This window comes from Geotrypetes seraphini, chromosome 2 (genome assembly GCF_902459505.1).
Source record: "Geotrypetes seraphini chromosome 2, aGeoSer1.1, whole genome shotgun sequence".
In the NCBI taxonomy this organism is placed as follows: Eukaryota; Metazoa; Chordata; class Amphibia; order Gymnophiona; family Dermophiidae; genus Geotrypetes; species Geotrypetes seraphini.
Genome location: NC_047085.1, coordinates 335,445,042 through 335,471,581, shown reverse-complemented (window position 1 = coordinate 335,471,581; position 26,540 = coordinate 335,445,042). Strand labels below are relative to the sequence as shown.

The 26,540-nt window shown below is 43.6% G+C and overlaps 1 protein-coding gene across 4 annotated transcripts in view; it reads right to left on the bottom strand.

Annotated features, from left to right (window-relative positions):
- Nucleotides 1-24,230: 24,230 nt before the first annotated feature.
- Nucleotides 24,231-26,540, bottom strand: part of RALA (RAS like proto-oncogene A) — a 77,519-nt gene continuing 75,209 nt past the window's right edge. For all 4 annotated transcript variants that reach the window (XM_033930248.1, XM_033930250.1, XM_033930249.1 and 1 more), the window contains one exon: nt 24,231-26,331. In XM_033930248.1, the coding sequence (XP_033786139.1) occupies nt 26,209-26,331 (123 nt within the window). In that variant the 3' untranslated portion in view covers nt 24,231-26,208. The remainder of the gene's footprint in view (nt 26,332-26,540) is intronic.

Here is a 26,540-nt window from a genome sequence, read left to right as displayed (position 1 = left end):
TTGCATATTTTAAAGTCATCTGCCTTGCCCTCTTTGAACCCCCCCCCCCCAAATATAAATGATAATTAAGATTTTCTCTGCATACAGTGTGCTTTGTGTTTTTTAATTTTGTGGTAACCATTATGTATTAATAAGATTAAATTTTGTGTATATGAAAAAATGGATAGAAGAAATTGCATTACAATTAGTACTATTATTATGGGGTGGGATCAGGGACGGAGTTGGGTGGGTATGGGGCAGAGCTTGGGTGGGGGTACTCGGTTGATATTTGTTATACTTGGGGGGTACTTGGCTTGAAGAAGTTGAGAAACACTGGCCTACAGTATTGTACTTAGGCTCCCTCTATTTACTGAAACTGTGTATGTTCCATTATAACCCACCCTGAGCTTTCTGAGAGGATTGGATATAAATTGAACTAAATAAATAAATCATGTATTACTGAGAGATTGTGCTGTTACATGCACAACACTAGGTGGCATTTTTGCATCTCTTAATCTCTCTCACCTTTTTCTAACTCTCAGAATACCAATACCATATTGGTGAGTGGATCAGAGCATTCTTCCCAATGCCAATATTAACTGTTTCTGTACCCAAAAATGCAGACCTTTAGTTGCCATATTCCAAAATATCTGGAGTTAGTGCTAAGCAATTAATGTTCTGAAAATAATTTTCTTTCATGTACTTTAACACCAGCAACAAAGCTTCTAGCTCTGCTTTCTGAGCAGAAGTTAGAGACTGGCACAGGGAAAAAATTAATCACCGTCCCCGTGAGCTCATCCCCGTCCCTGCCCCGTCACCGCAAGTTCAGTCCCCATCCCTGCCCCAACCCCGCAAACTCAGGCTCCGTCCCCGCAAACTCAGTCCCTGCCCCACAAGCTCAGTCCCCGTCCCCTTCCCCGCCCCGCAAGCTTGTTCCCCATCCCTGCCCTGCAAACTGTCAGATCCCATCCATACAAGTCTCGAATAGTTATGATTTTATACTGAACTTATTTTATTAAAGTATAAAAAGAGACAATATTCTGTACAATTGTCATTTTATAAACACAAATAATACAGAGCAAGGATCAACAAAACCCCTGTCTCTCCTCCCTTTCACAAATATCCCCTCCACTATTGTGAAAACTGAACAAACCAAATTACTACAGAATGCTACATAGAAAAATCAAGCTAACAATATACTTCAGTCACACATGGCAGGAATAGTGTAAGGGGAGTGCAACTAGGGCAACTGCCCCCTGGTCAGAGAGAGAGCCCTAAGCCAGCTGGAAGCTAAATAAGCACAGCCTGGGCTTTGCGGTCCTCAGTTATGTCTAATACCAGCTCTAGCAGGATACATATTTCAAATCTACAATATATAAAATAAATTCATTTTTTTCTACCTTTTATTGTCTGGTAATTTTATTCTTCAAATCACATTGGTCTCAGGCTTTGGTTTTGTGTTCCTTCTGTCTTCACCGTTGCATGGCTGGCTCCTGAAGGTAAAATAGGTGCAAGAGGAGCTGGGGAGGAGATGCCGAGTCTGACACGGGTGCAATTTTTTTACCAGAGGAGCAAGACTTTTCACCGCTCCTATGGGGTGATAAAGGTCTTGTCTCCATTCCTGCGGGGCAGTGAAATGTCTTGTCCCCATTCCTGCGGTAAACCAGTTGCATATTTCTCCATTCCTTCGGATTTACTGTGGTGACCATGGTTTGCCGCGGTAAACGGTCCCCGTGTCATTCTCTAGCAGAAGTGCTTGCTGGCAACTCTGTATTAATAAGACAGGCCCCTTGTACTGATACTGCTGCAAAAGCTGCTTTTCTGGTTTTCAAAATGTACCACTAAAGCACCATCAATGGCCCAAATCTGTAAAGGAGAAAATTTTTACCTCATTGGCCTCTTATTCTTTATCATGAGATGAATCAAAGACATGGGTAGCTCCTTTTATCCTAGGACAAGCAGGCAGCTTATTCTCACATGTGGGTGACATCATCCATGGAGTCCTGATACAGACAGTATTAAAAGTGTACTGTCATAAGTTTCAATAAACTTTGCAACTGCCCACACCGTGCATGTACGAATGCCTTCCCACCTGACGCAGGCTCCCTGTGGCACTCCATTGAGAAAAATGGCCATTTAACCCTACCCTCCATTTTCTATCTGATAACCAATTTATAATCCACAACTAAACATTGCCTCTTATCCCATGACTCTAATTTTCTTAGAAGCCTCTTAAGAGGAACGTTGTCAAAAATTTTTCTGAAAATCTAGATATACTACATCAACCAGCTCACCTTTAGCCATGTGTTTATTCACACCTTGAAAGGAAGTCAAGCAAATTGGTGAGGCAAGATCTCAGGCTGAACCCAAGATGACTCTGTCCCATTAAATCATGTTTGTCTATGTGTTCCACAATTTGATTTTTTATAATTGTTTCCACTATTTTGACTGGCACTGAAGTCAGGCTTACCGGTCTGTAATTTCCTGGATCTCCCCTGGAACCCTTTTTAAAAATCGGCATAGCATTGGCCATCCTCCAATCTTCAGGTACTACAGACAATTTTAGCAACAGGTTACAGATCACTATCAGCAGGTCAGCAATTTCAAGTTTGAGTTCTTTTCGTACCCTGGGATGTATATGTATCACCACCCTTGAAAACCATTTCTGGTTCAGGTAGATCTCTCATATCTTTTTCCTTAAAGACTGAAGCAAAGCATTAATTCAGTCTCTACACTATGACCTTATCCTCCCTCAGCTCCCCTTTTGTTCCTTGATCATCCAATGGTCCCATGGCTTCCCTCACAGGTTTTCTACTTCTTATGTACCTAAAAAATAGTTTTACTATGAGTTTTTGCCTCTTTGGCAAGTCTCTCTTCATATTCTTTTCCAGCTTTCTTTATCAATGCTTTGCATTTAACTTGCCAGTGCTTATGGGGCTCATAATTGAAACAGAAATACATCTTAAAACTCACACAAATCGGCACTTGGACGACCTAAAAGATAGGTCATCCAAGTGCCAATAAACAAAATGGGTTTTTAGATGTATCCAGAGACTTTTTAGGCCTCTGAATACCGCTGTGCACCCAGAGCTGAAAAGGGTGTTTCTGAAGGAGTGGTTAGGGTGGGTTGTGGACTGACCTAGACTTAGTCGTACAGCAGGGATAATTTAAAGTTTTACGAGGCTGCCTGGATGGAATTTATACCTTGTGACTTAGGTGATCTAAAAACAGGTCTAAGTGCCCAGATGGTATCCAAAGTGACCAGATAAGCACTGTAGACTAGAGAGTTGCGTGGGGACAGAAATCCCACCTGTTCCCGTGAGGAATCCCTCCATCCCCACCCGTCCCCGCGAGGAATCCCCTCCGTCCCCACCCGTCCCCGCAAGGAATCCCCTCCGTCCCCATAAACTTCAGAAAGTTATTTAATTTAATTATGCTACTGAATTAAAGGCTGTGGTAGAAACCCATTAACAAATAAGCAAAGAGACTTTATTAATTTGGAAATATTAATTGGGAAGAATACATACTTTGTAAACGAGTTTCTACCAGAGCCTCTAAGGTTTATAAATTTTTATCAACACAACTAAGAACATAAGAACATAAGCAGTGCCTCCGCCGGGTCAGACCATAGGTCCATTCTGCCCGGCAGTCCGTTCCCGCGGCGGCCTAAACAGGTCACGACCTGTCTGAATCACCAGAAGGGGCTCCCTTGCCACCTTGGTTTCTCATTGAAGTCCTATCTTCCCATCGAAGTCCTAACCCTCCGGTCTTGCACATGCACGACCTGGTTGGGTTTCTATACTTATTACCTGGTTAGCTTTCTATACTTGTGTTACATCCCAGCTCCTCCCTCAGTATCCCACGATCCCTTTATCCCTCAGGAATCCGTCCAATCCCTGTTTGAATCCCTGTACCGTACTCTGCCTGATCACTTCCTCCGGTAGCGCGTGTCCACGGAGGAAGTGATCAGGCAGAGTATGGTACAGGGATTCAAACAGGGATTGGACGGATTCCTGAGGGATAAAGGGATCGTGGGATACTGAGGGAGGAGCTGGGATGTAACACAAGTATAGAAAGCTAACCAGGTAATAAGTATAGAAACCCAACTAATATACTACTTTATGCTGAAGCAAAAAAAATAAAATAAAATAAATAAATATAATTTTTTTCCTACATTTGTTGCCTGGTTTCTGCTTTCCTCATGTTCTCATTCAATTCCTTCCATCCACTATCTCTCTTCTCTCTGTGTCTTCCATTTGCTCTGTTACTGTGCCTCTCCCTTTCTCCCCCCTTCCAAATTGGTCTGGCACCCATCTTCTTCCCTCTGCTCCCCCCATAGTCTGGCATCTCTGTCTTCTTCCCTGCCAGCGTCTTCGCCCCACTCTCTCTTCCCCATTTCCCTTCAGCGTTTTCCCCCACTCTCTCTTCCCCATTTCCCTTAAGCATCTTATCCCCACTCTCTCTTTCCCATTTCCTTTCAGTATCTTTCTCCCCCCCCCCCCCTCTGTCTTCCCCATGTCCTTTCAGTTCTATAATGCCTGGACATGCGCTGAAGTGGCTCGCTCTCCCAAACCCAGTTCTCCAGCATCTGGGATGGAGCTTCAACAAAATCCTTTTCCACATGTGTTCCACTGAACAATGCAAACTCTGCCTATGAGACAAACATGGACAATAAAGGCAAATAATGGAATGAATCCCGAGAGAGAGAAATGGTCTATCCACAGATTAAATAAACTGCCTTCCTGTAACACAGCAAAGCATGGCACACACAAAATTAAAAATAAATGAAGAGAAAGTTAAATTGCAAAATAAATTCCATATTTGTCCCAGCTCAGCAAGTTAACATAACAAAAAAGATTTTATATAACCACCCCACACGCATCCCAAAATCCACAAAGTCTTGTGTCCTGTACATGAGGAGCCAGGCTTGCAAAGGTCTAACAATGAGTAAAAGGGAATAAGTAAAAGGCTGCCCCGGGGCGGACCGCCCCCCCCCCCCCCCCCCCCTATCTGCTAAGGGAGTAATTTTATAAGAAGCCACTTAGCTAAAGGCAGCAAGAAGTTGTATAAATGGTGGTATTTATATATGATTGTAAATGGCACATAAATGCACATAAATGACTCTTGATAGAATAGTGCCTAGCAGAAAAGTATGTACTATGATGGATGTGTACATAGGCAGAGTTGTGTGTTCTGCCCAAAGTATGCACATAAATGATAAAATATGATGTTGTATATGCATTCTAGCACACTAGGCACTGGCAGTTACACCAGCCATAGTGCTGGTGTAAGTCAGTGTTTCTTAAGTCTATGCTGAAGTTCTCCCTTTGCCAGTCAGGTCTTCAGGATATTATCTACAATGAATATGCATGAAATTGATTTGCATATACTGCCTGTACACTTCTCCCTCCAAATCTGTGGTTTCAGTATCCGCGGATTCGGTTATTCGTGATTTTTTAAATACAGGAAACGCTGCATTATGGACCTCCCCGGACCTTACCTGGTGGTCTAGCCGGCTTTAGGGGCAGGAGCGATCTTCCTACACTCCTACCCCATGCAGATCACTGAGACAAAATGGCTACAGGGAGTTCTCATCGTTGTCTCAAGAGACTACGGGAATTCCCCACAGCTATTTTGTAGTGTAGGAAGATCGCTCCTGCCCCAAAAGCCCGCTAGAACACCAGGTAAGGTCTGGGATGCCGGGGGGAAGCTGACCAAAAAGTTATTCACGAATTTTCAACATTTGTGGGCCGGCTCTGCCCCTAACCCCCGCGAATATTGAGGGAGAAATGTATAGTGTAGACATCTCTTTCAAGCATATTCATTGTGGATTTCCTGAAAATCTGACTAGCAAGGGATATTCCAGGACTTGAGAAACACTGATATAAGTGGTTGTGCCTTAAATGTAAGCATGTTTTTGGCCAATTGTACATTAATTCTATAAAAAAATGCAAGCATCTACTTTATGTATAGAATTGGCTTAAAATAGATGCCATAGTGCTCCATCCCTGCCTTCTCCTCCCCACCCTCTATCCTCTATCCCTTCCCTTTGTGACCAAACCTGTAGTCAATCAGATAATGGCTTGATTCCCTGAACTCGGTCCAACACTGCGTGTGATGAATCGGTGCCAAATAGCACAATAATGGCATTTCTCCAAGGCAGTGGCCTGTTTCAGTTGAGTTGTTACCTACTATGCCATTTCCAAAATCAAATTACTGTACACCAAGTACTTGTCTGGCTTTTAGATTAAATAAAGGTAATGTTTTAAAAAAAGTCCTTAATAGTGCCTGTGTTATAGAACATCCTTTGTGTCTATATTCATCACTGATCATAACGATTCCCCTGCTGGCATTTTCATATTTGACTAGAAGCTACAGCAAAAGTTGATCAAAGTGACTTATAGAATTCTAAGTACTGTACTACAAAAAATTACCATGATGTGACAAATGCTATAAAATGCCATTCCGCTTGCAACTAGGAACAGCAGCAACTGCACATTTCAAGACATTTCACCAATGTCTTTCTCTCTGCATTTAGTTGGTGAACTAAACTTGAATCTACTCATGCAATAAGATCTCTAGTCCATACATGCTAAGCACAACATTGTGAGATCAGTTAAAATCTCATGATCATTTAGGCAATTTAAATGATTTTTCCAGTCATTGAATCTGGAATTGAAGGCAATATCTTAAGGGTGGAGAACAACTTGCAGCAAAAGCAATGCAGTGACATTGGAGAAGGATCACATACTAACCATTCTCTCTACAGAACTTTTTCTTCAAGGAACATGTTCTTTTGTTAAGCTACTGCTTGTGTTTAGATATTTCTGCAGAGAAGATATATCACCAATCACCAAAGGTATGTTTAATAAAAAATAGTTTTCACAGTTTTTCATCAACAAGTCATTCAGGTGGAGTAGCTAGTAATGGTTTGTTTGAACAGGGCTGCTGTATGACGTTAATTTCCCAGGTTGTTTCTCTTGCCGTTTTAGCTTGCTCCTCTGTTATGGAAACCTGCACTTCAGCTATGGAAACCTGTTCCACTGCTTCTTGTGCCTTGGAAACCCATTTTTCCTTAGCAACAGCAGCAAATGAATCCAGAGACCAATGGGATAGCCCACATCTACCAGCAGGCGGAGATAGAGAAACTGATTTAACATGTGGTCCTATTGGCTGGCACTCCTCCTGTATCTCCAGTATGCTCTATCTCCCAGCAGGTGATGCTCGCTATTCAACTAGCTCCTGGATTCTGGCTGTGACTGGAAACATTTCTCCCGTTGAGATTTTCTCTTCAGTGAGACAGGGGTGTCTGGCTGAACGGTGCCGGCTTTAGGGGTTACACCTGGGCTCCCTCAGATCCCTGCCTCACCCTCCCTCCGATGATAGACGGCTTGACTGAGTACCTGTTTTTCTTCTTTCCCTTAATTTAAAAAAAAAAAAAAAAAAAAAGGGACTTCAATTTCTAAATGGCATTTTTGTCCTCATAGTGCTGAGCAACCGGCTTTTGCTGGCATCTACCAGCACTTACAAGCCCTGACCACAGTTTGCAAGTATGCAACTTTTGGTTTGCGGGTGCTTCAGTCGCAGGTGTGTGTTTGTTAAGGACATTTTGGTGTCCTGTGTGGTGATATTTTTATTTGGCATGCTGTGGCTTTTGAGCTATCACGGTTGTGTAGCTGTGTTCGGGTGCTGGTATCCTCCGAGCCCTTTTTAGAATGGGACTTAACAGTTGCTCGGGGCCCTCCGGGTGTGAGTTTAGGCTAGAGGTCGAAATGGCTAGGCAGTTGCCATGTGCCAGAGGTGCGCACTTTTGCCTTGGCGCTGGTGGCGGCACCTCTAAGTTAGCGAAAGCATGGCGTTGGATGAACTAGGCCTTTCCTGCTCGAAGAAGACACACGCTGCTTCGTGCCTGTTGTGATTCACATTGGCGCTGAGGGAACTGGAGTTTTCTGCTTGCAGAAGTCATGAGCGAGTGTGTTTTCTTCTACTAACCATGCAGCTCCGCCGCGGTTATGTTTTGTTATGGAAATGGTTAAGCGCCGGGTTTGTAATTTTCAAACAGTTGAGGGGCTCAGATTTTCCCGTGCGCTTGGGATCCTCCGTTGTCATCAGTGCCACAGCGGGTCGGCTGTTTTTTCCCCAGGCTGATCTGAGCGGGTGCTGCGGCCTCCCTGTTGCATTTCCCGTGTGAGAACAGAGCACGCTTGCGATCCTCCGTTGTCAACAGCGCTGCAGCGTGTGTAGGCTTTTATTTCACAAGGCCTCCCTTTTGAGTTTCACACGCTGGAGGTTGTGCAGCCCCATTTTGCTTTGATGCAGCACTTGGGAGCTTGGTGAGTGTTTATTTCATGCGCTTCTCCTAACTTGGGGGTCATGCTTCTTAGGCTTGAGAGCGTATTGGAGAGAGACTTCAGTTTATGCTCCACTGACCAGTTCAGCTTTTCTCTGCACAGGGTGGCCAGAAGGTACAATGCTGCAGGTTGCTGTTAACAGCTAGAGATTGCCCGGTACTTGGTGCGGGTTTCTCTTTCTTTCTCTCAGGATCTCCCTAAAGAGAGCATATATGTACTTGAATATTTTCTTTTCGGCTCTCTGTGCAGTGCTTTATATGTGTGGTAGCGTTATAGAAATAATTTCCGGTTCTTGTGTTGTGATAATCTAATGGGGCGCAATTTGGGAGCACGGTGGCGTTTCTCTTTTTCGTATTGGCAGGGCTGTCTTTATTGCCAAGGCAGCGGAGCCTCTATGGTGCACAGCCTGTCGCACAAGATTTTACCACCGCCATTTTTTTTCATGGCAGGTGCTAGACAGCATTGGCAGACAGCGTTCTACAGCTACTTCTGGCCTGGGTAAGTCACTTACTTCTATAAGCCCGACTTCTTGTCTGCCTCAGTTAATGAAACAATATGTGTTTCGCTCACGTTACATGGAGTTAGTACTGTTTTTATGGTTCCAGTATGCTCCTCTTTCCATGGCACACTTGATTTTTCTTAGGAGAGTTTCTTTCTTCTTATAGATCCTATAGTGCTCCTCCTGCTGTTCCCTGACCTTCTGCACTTCATTCTGAGGGGATCTTGACTTCTTCCAATGGCTCTTCAGGCCTTCTCTTGAGGGGGGAAGACGCTATGTTGTCAGGTCAGGGGGCTGTGAACTTTTTTTCAGGATGCTTGCAACTTTGCATCCTCCTCGGGTTTCCAGTTTGTTCTTGGAGTTTCTGTGTTTTGTGTTTCCCTTTTAAGAGTTGCTAGTCCTCAGGGCAGTTCTTGTAGTTCTTCACAAACGAAGGGACGTTGTTCCACTTACTGCATGGTGCCCAAGACGGGGGCATTGTGCAGACTGGGGCTGGATCCCATTCTGCTGAATTGGTTTCTCAGGGTTACACATTTCTGCAGAAAAACTGGGAGACTATTTACATTTTCAGTATGGACTCCGAATCGGCACTTGGTTTGCTTGCCTCTCTTGGAGCAGCGCTTTCGATTTTGCCACATGCCTTTTCGCCTACCCCAGGCTTCACGGACATTTTAGAAAATGAGAGCAGTGGTACCGTTTTGACACTACCAGGCAATTCACCTACTTTCTTCTTGACTGGCTGCTTGATTCGGACAACATCCAGTTGGGCCATATGTCTGCCACGAAAGGAGTGGTTTCTTTTCCTCAGTTCTTTGGATGTGACTCTTCGAATTTGCATGGTATATCGGGAAGCTGTTTTTCTTCATATAGGAGAGAAATGTGTTTCTTCTCTGAGACTAGGGCGATGGGTCACATTCTCAGGTTTGCATTCTTCTTCGGTCACCTTGTCCAAGAGTATGGGATTCTGTACAGGTTCTAGGATCCATGTTGCTGACTCCACTGGAACTTTGGCTTGCTTTTCCATTGTAACGCTACAGCGGTCAGTTTTGTTCCGGTGGTTCCCGGTATCTCAGGGCTCCCATTATTTGGTAGGCTCCTCAAGCATTGCTCTGTATGCTTTGGTGGCTCAGCGTGATTTCTCTTTTCAAAGGCATGCCACGGTCTTTGCTGGACTGGCTCCTGGTCACCAAACATCCCAGGCTGGCGGGTTGATGGGCTCGGTGCCTTCCATCCTCAGATCCACGAGTCTGGCCTTAAGAGGTGACTCAGTGCTTGTTCATTCTTCTATTCTGGAGCATGGTCAGGCTACCATTTCTGGAGCTTCAGACCATTCTTACGGTATGGCGCTGAAGGTCTTTTCAGTCAGTATTATGATGGTGGTACTTCTCTATAGCCTGGACGGTAGGTGATGTACTCAATTGTCGGGTAACGTCATGGTTCTACTTCAATGGATGGACCCTCTTCTTCCTCTTCTGTTGGCAGATCATTTTATGGGTCAGGAAAAGAGTTTGGAATGACTTTCTCTCCGCGAAATCTGAGCATGGCCCGTTTATTGTATGTGACGGTGTACAGCGCTGCGTTCGCTCTAGACAGTGTAAAGGTTAGTAATAGTGACATCTGCAACATCCTGGATATTGTGAATTTTGGCTCAGGCATTCCAGCTCTTTGTATGGAAGTAAGATTTCCAGGAACTAGACCTCATGGCCTCGTCTCGAAATTTTCAGCTTCTTCGGCGGACACAGGGAGTGGGAGTCAGAGGGGGTTGCAGCGTGACTTCTTTCTCACCTCTGCTTTCTCTTTTTTCAGTGTTTTCCCCTGGCTGATGCTGACTTGGATTGGCCATCTCCCGCTCACTTCAGGGCGCAGTATTTGGAGAATCTCTGGTTTGGCTGTACCATCCTTGCTATGCGCATCTGATTATTCTTTCGACAGCCAGACTATTGAGTTTCCTGGTTTCTCTGGATTTGCTCCCCTAGGGTCCACTCAACATAAATATTCATACTACTTTGATAGTACGGCCTAACTTTTGAAAGTCTTGGCTAACGTGTAAGGGTTATGCGATGCAGGTTGTTTCTTCTCTTATCCAGGCGATATAGACGTCTTCAACTGTGGCTTCTGCTTCCTTTTGGAGGTTTTTCCTTTCTTGGGTACTTCTCAACAGTTGCACCCTTCCAGGGTTCTTTTTTGGCACAAGTGTATTGCCAGGGGCTTGACATTAAATTCCCTTCAGCTTCAAGGGCCATTCTTAGCTTGTTACAAGGGCGAGGTATCTTGCTCTTCGCTTCCTTCTCAGCTTCATGTAGTTCAGTTCCTAAACAGAGTATGGTATGTTCGTACACCTCTTGGAAAGCCCTGTCCGGAGTATAGTCTTACAGTACTTCTTCGCAGTTTACCGAAGGCTTCATTTCATCCTTTTCTTTGAGATGCTAAAGGGCTGTGCCGTTGAACACGGGGTTTCTTGTGGACGTGACTTCAGCTTGGCGGTTTTCTGAGTTGCAGGCCTTGTTCGGCGGGGCTTCCTATTTCTGATTTACAAAATCTGGGGGGGGGGGGTCAGTTCGGACCGTACCTCAATTTCTTTCTAAAGAGGCGTCATCCTTTCTTTTGTGCCGCTCTCACTTTTCCTTCCTTCTTCCTGGGAGGAGAAATGGGGAGACGTACTTTTATTCACTGCATTTTTTACAAGTGCGTAGCGTTCTCCGCGAGCTAGGTTTCTAACAACTTGTGGTTGTTTAGATCACCTTTTGGTATTCTTCAACGGACGCCTCTAACGTATGGTGGCGTCCAAAGCTTGATGGGTCCAGGAGGACATTATTTATGCTTGCTTGATGGCAGGGAAGCAGTTGGCAAAAGAACTTCATGATCTTTCCGCCAGAGCGATGGCTACTTCTTGGACTCGGTTCAGAGGTTTTTTCCTTTGAGGAGTTTTGTCTCGTGGCTACTTGGTCTTTCGAGAGTGCTTTATCTCAGCATTACCGGTTGGATGTGGGGGTGGATGCATTTAGTGCTTCGGTTGTTGCGGAGACGGCATTTGCTTCCCACCCAGATTGAGGATTGCTTTGTTACATCCCATTGGTCTCTGGATTCATCTGCTGCTGTTGCTAAGGAAGGAAAAATTATGTCCTTACCTGTTAATTTTCTTTCCTTTAGACGTAGCAGATGAATCCAGAGCCCCACCCTTTCTGGATATTGTCTGTTGTTTTTTTCTTGTGCAACTTTCGAAGTTTGTTATTGTTGATGGCTGAATTCTGTATTATTGCCTTTTGAGATTTGTTATGGGAAAGAAGTTTTTTACATGCTATGCCTATTGATGGTTACAGATGCTTGGGCAAGGAGCTATACTGGAGATACAGGAAGAGTGCCAGTTTCTCTATCTCCGCCTGTTGGTAGGTGTGGGCTATCCCATTGGTCTCTGGATTCATCTGCTGTGTCTAAAGGAAAGAAAATTAACAGGTAAGAACATAATTTTTCTTTCTACTGTGGAACATAGAAACATAGAAGATGACGGCAGAAAAGGGCTACAGCCCATCAAGTCTGCCCACTCTGCTTACCCACCCCCTGTCTATGCCCTAATGACCCAATTTCCTTATCTTGACCCTCGTAGGGATCCCACATGGGTAACCCATTTATTCTTAAAGTCTGGCACGCTGTCTGCCTCGATCACCTGCACTGGAAGCTTGTTCCAATGATCAACCACTCTCTCTGTGAAGAAATACTTTCTGGTGTCGCCATGAAATTTTCCGCCCCTGAGTTTGAGCGGGTGCCCTCTTGTGGCCGAGGGTCCCTTGAGAAAGAAAATATCATCTTCCACTTCGACACATCCCGTGAGGTACTTAAATGTTTCGATCATGTCTCCCCTCTCCCTAAGTTCCTCGAGAGTGTAGAGCTGCAATTTATTCAGTCTCTTTTCGTACGAGAGTCCCTTGAGCCCCGAGATCATCCTGGTGGCTGTCCGCTGAACTGATTCAATTCTGCGCACATCTTTACTGTAATGTGGCCTCCAGAATTGCACACAGTACTCCAGATGAGGTCTCACCATGGCCCTGTACAACGGCATTATAACTTCAGGCTTTCGGCTGACGAAACTTCTATTGATACAACTCAATATCTGCCTTGCCTTAGATGAAGCCTTCTCCACTTGATTGGCAGTTTTCATGTCTGCACTGATGATTACTCCTAAATCTCGTTCTGCTTAAGTCCTAGTTAAAGTTTCTCCGTTCAAGAAGTAGCTTCCGAGGTGCATGACCTTACATTTCTTAGCATTGAAGCCTAGCTGCCAGGTTGAGGACCAACTTTCCAATGTAAGCAGGTCCTGCGCCATATAATTCTGTAAACTGCATTCACTTACTATATTACATAGTTTGGTGTCATAGTGTTATTTTACCTTGAAGCCCTTGAGTCAGATCCCCTATGAATATGTTGAAAAGGAGTGGACCCAGGACCGAGCCCTGCGGCTCTTCACTGGTCACCTCCGATGTTTTAGAGAGGGTACCATTAACCACCACCCTCTGAAGTCTGCCACTCAGCCAATCATTGACCTATGCAGTTAGTGTCTCTCCTAACCCCATCAATTCCATCTTGCTTAGCAGCCTGCGGTGTGGGACACTGTCAAAAGCTTTACTAAAGTCCAAAGACACGACGTCCAAAGACTCTCCCAAGTCCAACTTTCTTGTTATCCAGTCAAAGAAGCTGATGAGATTGGATTGGCAGGACCTACCCTTGGTGAATGCATGCTGACTGGGATCCCGAAGATTCCCTTCATTCAATATTGTGTCCAATTTGCTTTTAATTAGTGTTTCCATGAGTTTGCACACTATTGATGTGAGACTCACCGGTCTATAATTCGCAGCCTTTGCCCTGCAACCCTTTTTATGCAGAGGAACAACAATAGCTAATTTCCAGTCCAGGGGAACTTTCCCCTTACTTAGGGAGAGATTGAATAGCTCAGCCAACGGTTTCGCCAGGACATCGCTCAATTCTCTGAGCACTCTTGGGTGCAAATTGTCTGGTCCCATGGCTTTGTTCACCTTGAGTCTTGCCAGTTCACTGTAAACTTCACCTAGTGTGAAGTGAACTCAAAATTCTGAAACGGGTCTTCTGTGCTTTGTGTTGCCTTCAACTGCGGACCGTGTCCCGGTGCCTCACAAGTGAAGACTGAGCAGAAGTATTCATTCAGTAGTTCGGCTTTATCGAAATCTGCTTCCACGTCCGGTCTTCTAAGGCGTACTATCCCGCCTGTGTTCCTTTTTCTGTCACTAATATACCTGAAGAAGGATTTGTCCCCCTTTTTAATGTTTTTTGCCAGAATTTCTTCCACTCAAAGTTTTGCCTCCCTAACTGCCATTTTGACCGCTGTAGACCTGGTCCTATATTCTACCTTTGCCTCTCTTTCTCCATGCGCTTGTAGGAGAGAAACACTTTTTTCTTCTCCTTAATGAGGTGCGAGATCTCCGCAGTGAACCATTGGGGTTTATTGTTTCTTTGTCGTTTATTTACTGATTTTATGAAGCGGCTAGTTGCTTCATGTATGGTTGATTTCAGTGTTAACCACTTAGCTTCTACATCATCGGTCTCCGCTTGGTCCTGCAGCGTCCGATGGACGAAATCTCCCATGCGTGTGAAGTCTGTGCCCCGGAAATTGAGTACCTTTGTTTTCGTGTTTGATCTAGGGAAGCCTTTCCTAAGGTTGAACCATACTATGTTGTGGTCGCTGCAGGCTAGCGTATCTCCTACTGAGACCTCTGAGATGCTTTCCCCGTTGGTGAGTACCAGGTCGAGGATCGCCTGGGCCCTAGTGGGCTCCGTTACCATTTGTTTGAGACGTGCTCCCTTTATGGAGGTTAAGAGCCTCCTGCTACCGCTGATTGTCGCTGAAAATGAGTTCCAGTCTGCATCAGGCATATTGAAGTCCCCTAGCAGTACAGCTTCTCCTCGTAGAGTGATATTCTCTATGTCTTCAATTAATTCTGTGTCCATGTCTTCCAGTTGTCTTGGGGGTCTGTATATCACACCTAGATACAGGCATTTTTCTCTGCCTCTTGCCAGGTTTACCCAGAGGGACTCCCCAGTGTATTTGACATCTGTGATCCTGGTGGTTTTGATGTCCTCTTTAATGTATAGAGCTAGCCCCCCTCCTAACCTGCCCTCTCTGTCCTGACGAAGTAGATTGTAGCCCGGTATAGCCATATCCCACCCATGTGAGTCCGTGAACTAAGTTTCAGATATTGCCACCACATTCCTTATTTCAGCCTCCAATTCTAGAATTTTGTTACCTAAACTGTGTGCATTGACATACATGGCCCTCCATATCTTGTGTTTGCTAAGTCCCTGTGAGGCGTATCCTACCCGAGTTGGTGTGACTCCTAAAGAACTGTTTGCAATGTGGGTACTTACCTTGGACATGGAAGCGGAGTTTCGACTCACCTCATCAGGATAATTCCTTTCTGCACTAATATGTGAATGGGTACCCTCACCCGACTTACCTAGTTTAAAGCCCTGTGAAGCAGGAATCGATGGGGTTAGGAGAGACACTAATTGCATCAATCTGCATTTGATTTATTGATGATGGAGTCATCAAAATGTGATTTTAATGTGACAAAATGTGATTTTAATTGTTATTGTGAATCTGGTAAAAGGAATAGCTCTACTACTTCCCTCTATTGTCAGTTCTTTTCTTCATTGCTCTTTTTGTTGTGCTTCTTAGCGCCAGAAAAAGACATTAGGGTAGATATTCAGCTGGTGGGGGTGGAGGGGGGGGGTGGTAGTATTCACAAATATTCAATGCTGGACCATGTATTGGCACTGGTATTGCATATCTGGGTTTATATGGCTGACTTGTCTTATGTGGTTAACTATAATATTTAGTAACATAGTAAATGACGGCAGATAAAGACCCGAGTGGTCCATCCAGTCTGCCCAACTATACATGCTCCATAAATTAATTATTTAGTTTAAATGGTCCTTTTACTTAGATATTTCTGGGCAAGAAACCAAAAGCCCTGCTCAGTAGTGTGCTTAGGTTCCATCTACTGGAGCCTCCATCAAAGCTCACTCCAGCCCATCCTAACCATCCCAGCCATCAAAACCCTTCACAGCCCATCCTCAACTGAATGTTCATATACAGGACAAAGGCCATTCAAACCTGCCTATTTCTGGCCTTAGTTCCTTTAATGTATACCCATTATTTTCTGATTAGAGATCCTCTGTGTTAATCCCATGCTTGTTTGAACTCTCACTGTTTTCCTCTCCACAGGGCTTCCAGTCTCTCCTCATACATCTTCTGGCGCAAACCTCCTACCATTTTCATCGCTTTCCTCTGGACCACTTCAAGTCTTTTAATGTCCTTTGCTAGATACAGTCTCCAAAATTGAACACAATATTTCAAGTGGGGCTTCACCATCGACCTGTACAGGGGCATCAACACCTTCTTTCTTTTACTGGTCACACCTCTCTCTTTACAGCTGAGCATCCTTCTGGCAACAGCCACTGCCTTGTCGCACTGTTCCTTCGCCTTTAGATCTTCAGACACTATCACCTCAAGGTCCCTCTCCCCATTCGTGCATATCCGCCTCTCACCTCCCAGCACATACAGCTCCTTCTGATTTCTAATCCCCAAATGCATTACTCTGTACTTCTTTGCATTGAATTTTAGTTGCCAGGTATTAGACCATTCTTCTAACTTTTGTAGATCCTTTTTTTCCACTCCCTCCTCAGTGTCTACTCTATTACAAATCTTGGTATCATCCGCAAAGAGACAAACTGTTCCTTTTAACTCTTCGGCAATATCGCTCACAAACATATTGAACAGGATTGGCACCAGCATCAATCCTTGAGGGATTCCACTACTCACCTTTCCCTCCTCCAAGGGAATTCCCTTAACCACTATCCTCTGGCATCTGTCTGTCAACCAGTTTCTAATCCAGTTCACCACTTTGGATCCTAACTTCAGCCTATCAAGTTTGTTCAAGAGTCTTCTATGAGGAACCGTGTCAAAGGCTTTGCTGAAATCTAAGTAAATTACATCTAGCATATGCCCTTGATCCAATTCTCCAGTCACCCAATCAAAAAATTCAATCAGATTCAACTGGCACAATTTACCTTTAGTAAAACCATGTTGCCTCGTATCCTGTATCCCATTTGATTCTAGGAATTTCACTTTCTGTTTCAGCAACGCTTCCATTATTTTTCCTAGTGGTCTGTGGTGAAATTCAGCAGCACTAACCAGTTACTGTAAGTGAAAATTAAAATGAAAGTCATGGGATAGGAGGCAATGTTTTGTTGTGGATTAGGATTTGGTTATTGGACAGAAAACAGAGGGTTGGGTTAAATGGCCATTTTTCTCAATGGAGAAGGGTAAATTGCGGAGTATTGCAGGGATCTGTATTGGGACTGGTGCTATATAACATATTTATAAATGATATGGAAATTGGAATGAGGAGTAAAATGGCAATAAACTGTTCAAAGTTGTTAAAACGCATGCAGATTGTGAAAAATTGCAGGCAGACCTTAGAAAATTGGAAGACGGCATCCAAATGGCAGAAGAAATTTAATATGGACACTTGCAAAGTGATGCACATTGGGAAGAATAGCTCAAATCATAGTTACCAGATACTAGGGTCCATCTTGAGGGATAGCTTCTTAGAAAAAGATTTGGGTGTCACTGTGGACAATACAAGGAAACCTTCTGCCTAATGTGCAGCAGTAGCCAAAAAAGCAAACAAGATGGTAGGGATTATTAAAAAAAGGGATGGTTAACATAAGAATGTTATAATGCCTCTGTAACACTCCATGATGCAATCTCACCTTGAGTATTGCATTCGATTCTGGTTGCTGTATCTCAAAAAAGATGTAGTGGAATTAGAAAAGATTCAAAGAAGAACGACCAAGATGATAAAGGGAATGGAACTCCTCTTGTATGAAGAAAGGTTAAAGAAGTTAGGGCACTTCAGCTTGGAAAAGAGATGGCTGAGGAGTGATATGACTTAAGTCTACAAAATACCGAGTGGTGTAGAATGGGTACTAGTAGATCGATTTTTTGCTGCATTAAAAATTGCAAGGACTAGGGGACATTAAGAACATAAGATTTGCCGCTGCTGGGTCAGACCAGTGGGCCATCACGTGAGCAGTCTGCTCACGTGATGGCCCTTAGGTCAAAGACCAGTGCCCTACTAGCCTTACCTGCGTATGTTCTGGTCCAGCAGGAATTTATCTAACCTTTTCTTGAATCCCTGTAGGGTGCTTTCCCCTATAACAGCCTCTGGAAGAGCCTTCCAAATTTCTACCACTCTCTGGGTGAAGAAGAACTTCCTTATGTTTGTACGGAGTCTATCCCCTTTTAACTTTAGAGAGTGCCCTCTTGTTCTCTCCACCTTGGAGAGGGTGAACAATCTCTCTTTCTCTACTAAGTCAATTCCCTTCAGTATCTTGAATGTTTCGATCATGTCCCCTCTCAGTCTCCTCTTCTCAAGGGAGAAAAGGCCCAGTTTGATTTTGATTTGATTTCTTATATACCGCTATACCGTGAGATTCAAAGCGGTTTACAATGAAGATAGATTAAAGATACATTAAAATAAAATAAATAAAAAAGGTACTTTGGATTTCCCTAGCTGTCCCGAAGTTTCTCTAGCCTCTCATTGTATGCCAACCCCTCCAGTCCCTTAACCATGTTGCTCTTCTCTGGACCCTTTTGAGTAGTACTATGTCCTTCTTCATGTATAGCGACCAGTGTTGGACGCAGAACTCCAGGAGGGGACGCACCATGGCCCGGTATAGCAACATAACCTTCTCCGATCTTAATCATTCCCAGCATTCTGTTCACCCTTTTCGCTGCCGCCGCACATTGCACAGACAGTTTCATTGTCTTGTCTACAAGTATTCACAAGTCTCTTTCCTGGGGGCTCTCTCCAAGAACAGCACCGGACATCCTGTATTCGTCGTCGTACCAATTTCCAGGACGTTTATAAATATGTTGAAGAGCATGGGCCCGAGCACCGAACCCTGCAGCACTCCACTAGTGACGGTTTTCCAGTCCGAGTACTGTCCATTTATCCCCACTCTCCGCCAACCAGTTTTTAATCCACATGAGTATTTTACCTTCAATTCCATGACTCGCAATTTTTCAAAGTAGATGTTCATGGGGAACCTTGCCCGCCTTCTGAAAATCTAGATATATGATATTGAATGGGTCACCCTTGTCTATCTGCCTATTTACTCCCTCGAAGAAGTGTAGTAAATTTGTCAAGCAAGATCTTCCTTTGCTGAAGCCATGTTGGCTGGTCCTCATCAAATTGTATCTGTTAAGGTGATCAATGATGCGGTCCTTTATCAGCGACTCTACTATCTTTCTCGTACCGAAGTCAGACTCACTGGTCTGTAGTTTCCCGGATCTCCCCTTGAACCTTTCTTGAAGATTGGCGTAATATTCGCCACTTTCCAGTCTTCCAGAATCTTTCCTGATTTGATCGACAGATTGGCTATTAGTTGGAGTAGTTCAGCTATAACCTGTCAGTTCCTTGATTATCCTTGGATGGATGCCGACCGATCCTGGGGATTTATTGTTTTTAAGCCTATCAATCTGCCTGCATACCTCTTCTAGACTGACCGTCAACCTTGTCAGTTTTCCATCTTCATTTCCTGCATATAGCCTGTTGGCTTCTGGTATATTGTATTTATCCTCATCGGTAAATACAGATGCAAAAAAATGTGTTCAGTTTGTTGGCGATGGCTTTGTCCTCCTTTAGTACTCCCTTTATTCCATGGTCATCCAACGACCCCACCGCTTCCTTTACGGGTCGTTTCCCCTTAATATATCGAAAAAATGGCTTGAAGTTTTTTGCCTCCTTGGCTATTTTTTCTTCGTAGTCTCTTTTGGCCCCTCTTATCGCCATATGACACCTGCTTTGATGTTGTTTGTGCTTTTTCCAGTTTTAGTCCATTTTTGACCTTTTACATTCCTTAAACGAAGTCTTCATGTCTTTGCTTCCTTCACCGCTACAGTGAGCCACGCTGGTTCCTTGTTCTTTTTCCTCTTGGACTCCTTGTTGATACGCGGTATATATAGATTTTGCGCCTCGGTGACTGTGTCCTTAAAAAAGGAACATGTTTTCTGTAGCATTTTTACAATGCTTATCCTCTTCTTCCCCACCATGATTCTTATCCCTTCGTAATTCCCTTTTCGGAAGTTCAGTGCCTTAGCCGTCGTTCTGGATCGATGCTTTGCCCCTGTTTCCAGGTTGAAATGGATCATATTTTGATCACTGTTTCCCAGTGTCCCTTCTACTTCTATATCTTGCGCCAGTTCTTGTAGTCCATTTAGAATTAAGTCCAGAATTGCATTTCCTCTCATATTTTCCTTAACAGGTTGTTCAAGGAAACAATTGCCTACAGCATTCAGGAACTTAGTCTCCCTACTGCAGCCGGAGGTGCCTAGGTTTCAGTCTATCCCCGAATAATTGAAGTCGCCCATGATAACTGCGTTGCCTCCCTTGCAGTTGTGTTTAATCTTGTCCGTCATTTCTCCATCAGTTTCTTCGGACTGCCCTGGGGGATCTTTAGTAGATGCCGATCTTTGTTTCTGTTCCATTTGTTCCTGGTATTTTGGCCCATAGAGACTCTATCTTATTTTTTGTTTCTGGTATGTTCTCTCCGGTAGACTCGATTCCCTCTTTGATGTATAGGGCAATACCCACACCTTTTTGTCCTACTCTATCTCTGCGGTATATCTTGTATCCCGGTAGCACAGTGTCCCAGACATTTTCCTCGTTCCACCATGGTTCCGTGATGCCAATGATGTCAAGGTTATCTTTTTGTGTCATAGCTTCCAATTCCACCATTGTATTCCTTAGGCTCCTTGTGTTCATGTACATACACTTGAATTTGCAACTTGTTACTTTCTTGCTTTTCCTTCCCTCTTGTGTCCCTTTCGATCCGTCAGGATTTCTATCTTGCCTTTGATCCAGTGAGTCTTCCACGCAATCTTCCTGCATGGTATCCTCTGAGTATACCGTTTCCCGAACCATCGACTCTTGATCGACTGTTGGCTTTCACTTTCTCCTCCCCTCACTAAGAGATTCCATGTGCCTGTGCCACACTTTCTTAAACTTGGACAGCATTTGTCTTCACCACCTCTAGCAGGAGACTATTCCATGCATCTACCACCCTTTCTGTAAAAAAGTATTTCCTTAGATTACTCCTGAGTAGTGCTGCCTGATTCAGGGAAAAAAGTTTTTGATTTGATTCAGCTTATTGAATCGATTTTCCGATTCGATTTTACTGCCCAATTGGGTGTTCTTTTTCGGGTTTATTATGTAGCCTCTTCACCCACCCCCACTCCCTTTGCCCCTTCCTACCCATGCTGACGCTTTGGTGTAAATAAAATAAGAAAAAAAGACTTTTCCTCTCTTAGGTCCTAGCTCACATTCGCTGTCACCAGTTCTGGCAGGATACACATTTCAAATCTGACATATTGTAATCAGAAAACAGAAAATAAAATTATTTTTCTACCTTTTGTTGTCTGGCCATTATTCAAATCATGGTGGTCCCAGGCTCTGGTTTCTGTTTGTCTTCTGTTAACTCACCACGGTCTCCTGCCCATTTGACGTTTTCTTCTTTCTCCATGCTCACCATCCATCTTCCATCTCTGTCTTCCCGTTTCCCTTCCCTCCCCCGGAGGTCTGGCACCTCTTTGTCTCCATCCCCGCAGTCAAGCATTTCGCTAATGACCACTCCACCCATCTAGTATTTATATCCCCCCTCCCTCCACACCATCCCTTTGGTTTAACTTCTCTCCCTTTCTTTTCCATCTCTCCATCCATTCCATGGTCCACCATCTCTCTCCCTTTCTTCTGATTTAAGACCCATTATTTCTTCTCCTTCCCCCCTCAGTCTGGCATATGCCCCTCTCTTTGGACCCCCCTCCCTCCATGTAGTTCTAATAGCTACAACCAGGGGGCCCCCCCCCGAAGGCCGGCATGTTTTCCCTTTCTCTCCACCTTTGTCTGGCCTCTCAGTCTCACTTTCAAAACTAATTATGGCCTGCAGATCGTCGGTGATGTAGCAATTCTAGCAGACTGCCATTGGCCTCCGCTGCATATTCCCTCTGCTGCGGCCCCACCCCTTCTCTGACATCATTTCCTGTTTTGATCTGGGATTTGAAGGATAATATAATGGTGGTATAAGTTTTGCAATACACAATTAACAGCGATAATATAGCAAAAGCAGGGAGTATTTGAAATAAGAACTCTGCCCAATCAGAACGTAAGAATTACATGACATCACAGGGAATTTCCTATAACAGAGCTCAAAAGTACGCCACTGCCATCTTGTCCAGAGAAAATTTTGGGCTTGATGGTGGTGTATAATGTTATGAGGTAAGAAACTATGGGGTCCTTTTATCAAGCTGCGGTTGGGGTTTAACAGGGGGCAGGGAGAAAGAAAGAAAGACAAAGAGAGAAAGACAGAAAAAGAAAGACAGAAAGAAAGAGATTGGGGCAGGGAGAAAGAAAGAAAGAAAGACAAAGAGAAAGAAAGAAAGAGAAAGACAGAAAGAAAGAGAAAGACAGAAAGAAAGAGAAAGACAGAAAGAAAGAGAAAGACTGGTACAGGGAGAGAAAGAAAGAGACAGAAAGACAGACAGATTGGTGCAGTGAGAGACAGAAAGGTTGTAGGGAGAGAGACAGAAAGAAAAACAGAAAGAAAGAAAGGAGGCAGGGAGATAAAGAAAGAAAGACGGGGCAGGGAGAGAGACAGAAAGAAAGGGGGCAGGGAGAGAGAGAAACAAAGAAAGAAAGACGGGGCAGGGAGAGAGACATAAAGAAAGAAATTCTATACATCTATTCTAGCACCCATTAATGTAATGGACTTAAATACTAGTTGTACTATGGGCTCCTTTTACTAAGCTGCGCTAGTGATTTTAGCGTGTGCTACACGCTAACGCAAGCATTGAGTTGGTGTTAGTTCTTGGCGCGTAGCACGGGGTTAGCGCACGCTAAAAACGCTAGCACACCTTAGTAAAAGGAGTCCTATAATCCCAAACCTATATAAAATACTAGTCTTTAAGCCCGTTACATTAACGGGTGCTAGAATAGATGTGTGTCTTTCTGTCTCTCTCCTTGGCCACTTTAGTCTGTCTTTCTTTCTGTCTCTCTCTCCTTGGCTGCTTTCTGTCTGTCTATCTTTCCTCGGTTGTCCACCACCACAACTTGCCTGCTCCACAACTTCCATTCCTCCAGCACCACCCCTTCACTGCTTCCCCCTGGTTCAGCAGTAGCCCTTCTCTCTTCCTTTTACCTCCCCACCATCTAGCAGCACCCCTTCCCTGCTCCCCCTGTCCAGCAGCAGCCCTTCTCCCTTCGTTTTACTTCCCCCGTCCAGCAGCACCTCTTCCCTGCTCCCCCTGCCATCAATACCTGTCCAGCACCACCTCTTCCCTGCTCCCCCTGTCCAGCAGCCCTTCTCCCTTCGTTTTGCCTCCCCCCTGTTCAGCAGCATCTCTTACCTGCTCCCAAACCGCCGTTCCTACCCTCCCTCCATCCTGGCCTCTTCTGGCCCCGGCACGAACCGCTACCACCACTGCTGCTCTTCATTCGCGTCTGCCCTCCTCTTCAAAGCAGCCTGCTGAAGATCGCCGGCCGGCTGTAGTGAACCTCACAGGCCGCTCTCCATCTCGGTAGCATGTTCCCTCTGACGCACGGGATCTCATCAAAGGGAACGTGCTACTGCGGTGGAGAGCGGCCTGTGAGGTTCGCTACAACCGGCCAGCGATCCTCAGCAGGCTGCTATGAAGAGGAGGGCAGACACGAATGAAGAGCAGCAGCGGTGGCAGCGGTTTGTTGTCTGGTGGGCCAATTTTTAACACCCCGTGGGACTTAGAGTGAGTGAGGGTGGGAGGGAGGAGTCGCCGATGTGTTCCCTGCCTCCTTGCGTCCACTGTGGCCATTTAAAACTCCACATGCACAGTAGGACTGGCACGGAGTTTCAGATCACGGATGCAGGGATCACGAAGTTTGAAGTGCACATGAGTGCATAGGGTTTTATTATAGTAGATACTTGGCTATTTTTAATGTAAACTTAAGAAATTCATGTGCCTAACCACATATGAATAAAATGAAGGTCTAATTCTGGAATTTATGAGTTATTAAAAATATGTATTGTACATGGAGTCTTTTTTAGTATTAAAGGCTTGATGAACAACAGTATTATTCATACATTTAAGATACAAGATTAACATATCCTTTTGTACCAATGTGCGTCAGAATATTGCAATGGCATGGCCCCTATTTAGTTCTTTATGTGCTTCAGCTACATGTAAAATAGAAGTGGAAGACTTGTAAAAACAGATACCTGATTAAAGGATGTGAGTGTGGACACATTAATTGATATACTAAGAGTCAAACACCTAAACATAACAGCTACAAAATGGAAGTTTTATTTATTCTGAAGTGGCTCAAATAGCAAATAAAAACTGGGTTGGGGCATCAGCCTTATACATGTGATGTTACTATCTGCAGGCTTCATAACTCCTCAATACCCAGCAAATGGGTCTCAAAAGCAAGTCAAAATCATAGTGGTTAGATACCCTGGTTACACAAACTCATTACAGAATGAGAAACAAATTGACTTAACCAAATAAGTTGCTATTAAAAAAAAAATCACATATAATGCTGCACATGGTAAAAATTTTAGTTAGTCATTTATACAGAAAAAAAAATACTATATGTACATAAACATACTGTTAAGTGCTATATGGTATTTAGCTTTGTAATTTTGTTTGCATGTTGTAAATATACATGGATGAACAAATATTTGAAATGTTCAGTCATTAACAAAAATAAAAAGAAGTCTGGTGAACAATTGAAGCATCTCCCCTCCTACCCTAAGAACTAACCCCCCCCCCCCCTTTTACAAAGCCGCTGTAGTGGCTGCTGCATGGCAAACTGTCCAATACCCATTAAATCCCTATAAGTGTTGGAGTGATTATCGAAGCAGCAGCCGCCGCTATGGCTTTATAAAAAGTGCTGAAAGAATCTGGCTTATTTCTTTATTAACAGTGCACCCAGTACCTGTTCATGCCTGGGGAAAAAAAAAAACCCCTAAATAAAATGAGGCAGTACATTGTCAGCTCTGAAGGTTCAGAGATTCCATATGCAAATTAGAAAACCACTTACATTCTGTGTTGCAAAGAACTGATTTGTTCCACATATTTGAAAAGAAAAACAGGAGCTGAAGCATACTCACACAACTGTATTACACACTAAACCAAACGCAACAAAATTGTACCAGTAGCTTTACCCATCCTGCTCCCAAACAATTCCTAGTAAGAGAGATGCAAAAAAAAAAAAAAAATGACAATATAACTTTCTAGATACCAGGACTTTGATAGACTCTCCCCAGTCCAATAAACATTTAAGCATAAAAATACCACACATACAGACCATTTCCAGAAGGGACATTTCAAAGTGTCAGCAAGTAAAAGGAAAACTTTTTTTTGCAATGTAAACTGTACAATACACTAAATCTAGAACTTCAGTTATCTCTATTATCTAGATGGTGGCTCATGAACTTTTCTTTCAGCTAGCATATCAGCTGACTAACTTCATAGGCAAAAAGGATGATGACCTCCAGACTTGTTTATCAAGACGGAGAATATGGCACACATTTTTAAGAGACAGACAAGGAGCAGACGGATATTTACCGGTACTACCTTCCAAATAATCTACACTTCAATCTAACACTGAATACTACAAATTTGTTTTGCTTCTAAATTAAGGCATATTCAAATATTTCTATGCAAAAAATTATAATTTTCCCTAATTAAATTATTCTGATTAATTTATCAGGTGACAGTAATCCATTTATAAATGATTCTCAAATGTAAATGTACAAGACTACATTTAATTTCCTGTTCCCCTTTCTCATTTGCATATAGTTCAGAGCTACAATTCATAGCTGCACAGAGCTTAATTTATGTTGAACTATGTTTTGAATATTCACTATCATAATTTTGGAAGAGTGGTGGTAGTAACAGAATAAGAACAAGTGATGAAACTTAGTATTAACATTTATGCTTTGCAAGAAACTGCACACAATAATAATCCTCATTTGACAGTTTGAAAGCAGCTACATATCTCGGAGCTTTCTACGTTACATTCAGGGCACCACTGATGATCTAAGCGGTCATGAAATAGGTTGAATTTTGCTTCCAGGTAAAGTCATCTTATTTTTCTCTGGGAATATGAATCCCACTGCAGCGCCAATTCATGCGTTCAGTGCCACAGAACATTTTCCATAATGTTTAATTTACTGCAGTCACTTGAGTCTTCAAAAGGACATGCTTGCAAATTAAGGTTACTGGTATGGATAATGAGGAGAGCTTGGATACAATTATAAAATGCAACATCTTTCTCTGATTCTCTTAGCCAGGCTTTTTCGTTTCTTCTTCCCGTTCTTCTCTTTACTATCTTCCATCTTTCGGGCACGAATTTCTCGCATTAAGTCAAAAAATACCTAAAAGAGTAAAGAATCTATTGCATCAGGTTTTAAAGGTAAGTCAATTATCAAACATTACTTATAAAGAGGAAATAATTCAACAGACCATCTTGCCTTCCAACTGAGAAAGGATCTAGACTCCCCACCACAAATTCTACAATTGTCATCAGTTAAAAAAAAGTCTGTACAACTGAAAACTAGTTCCTTTCTTCTATTAAAACTTACAA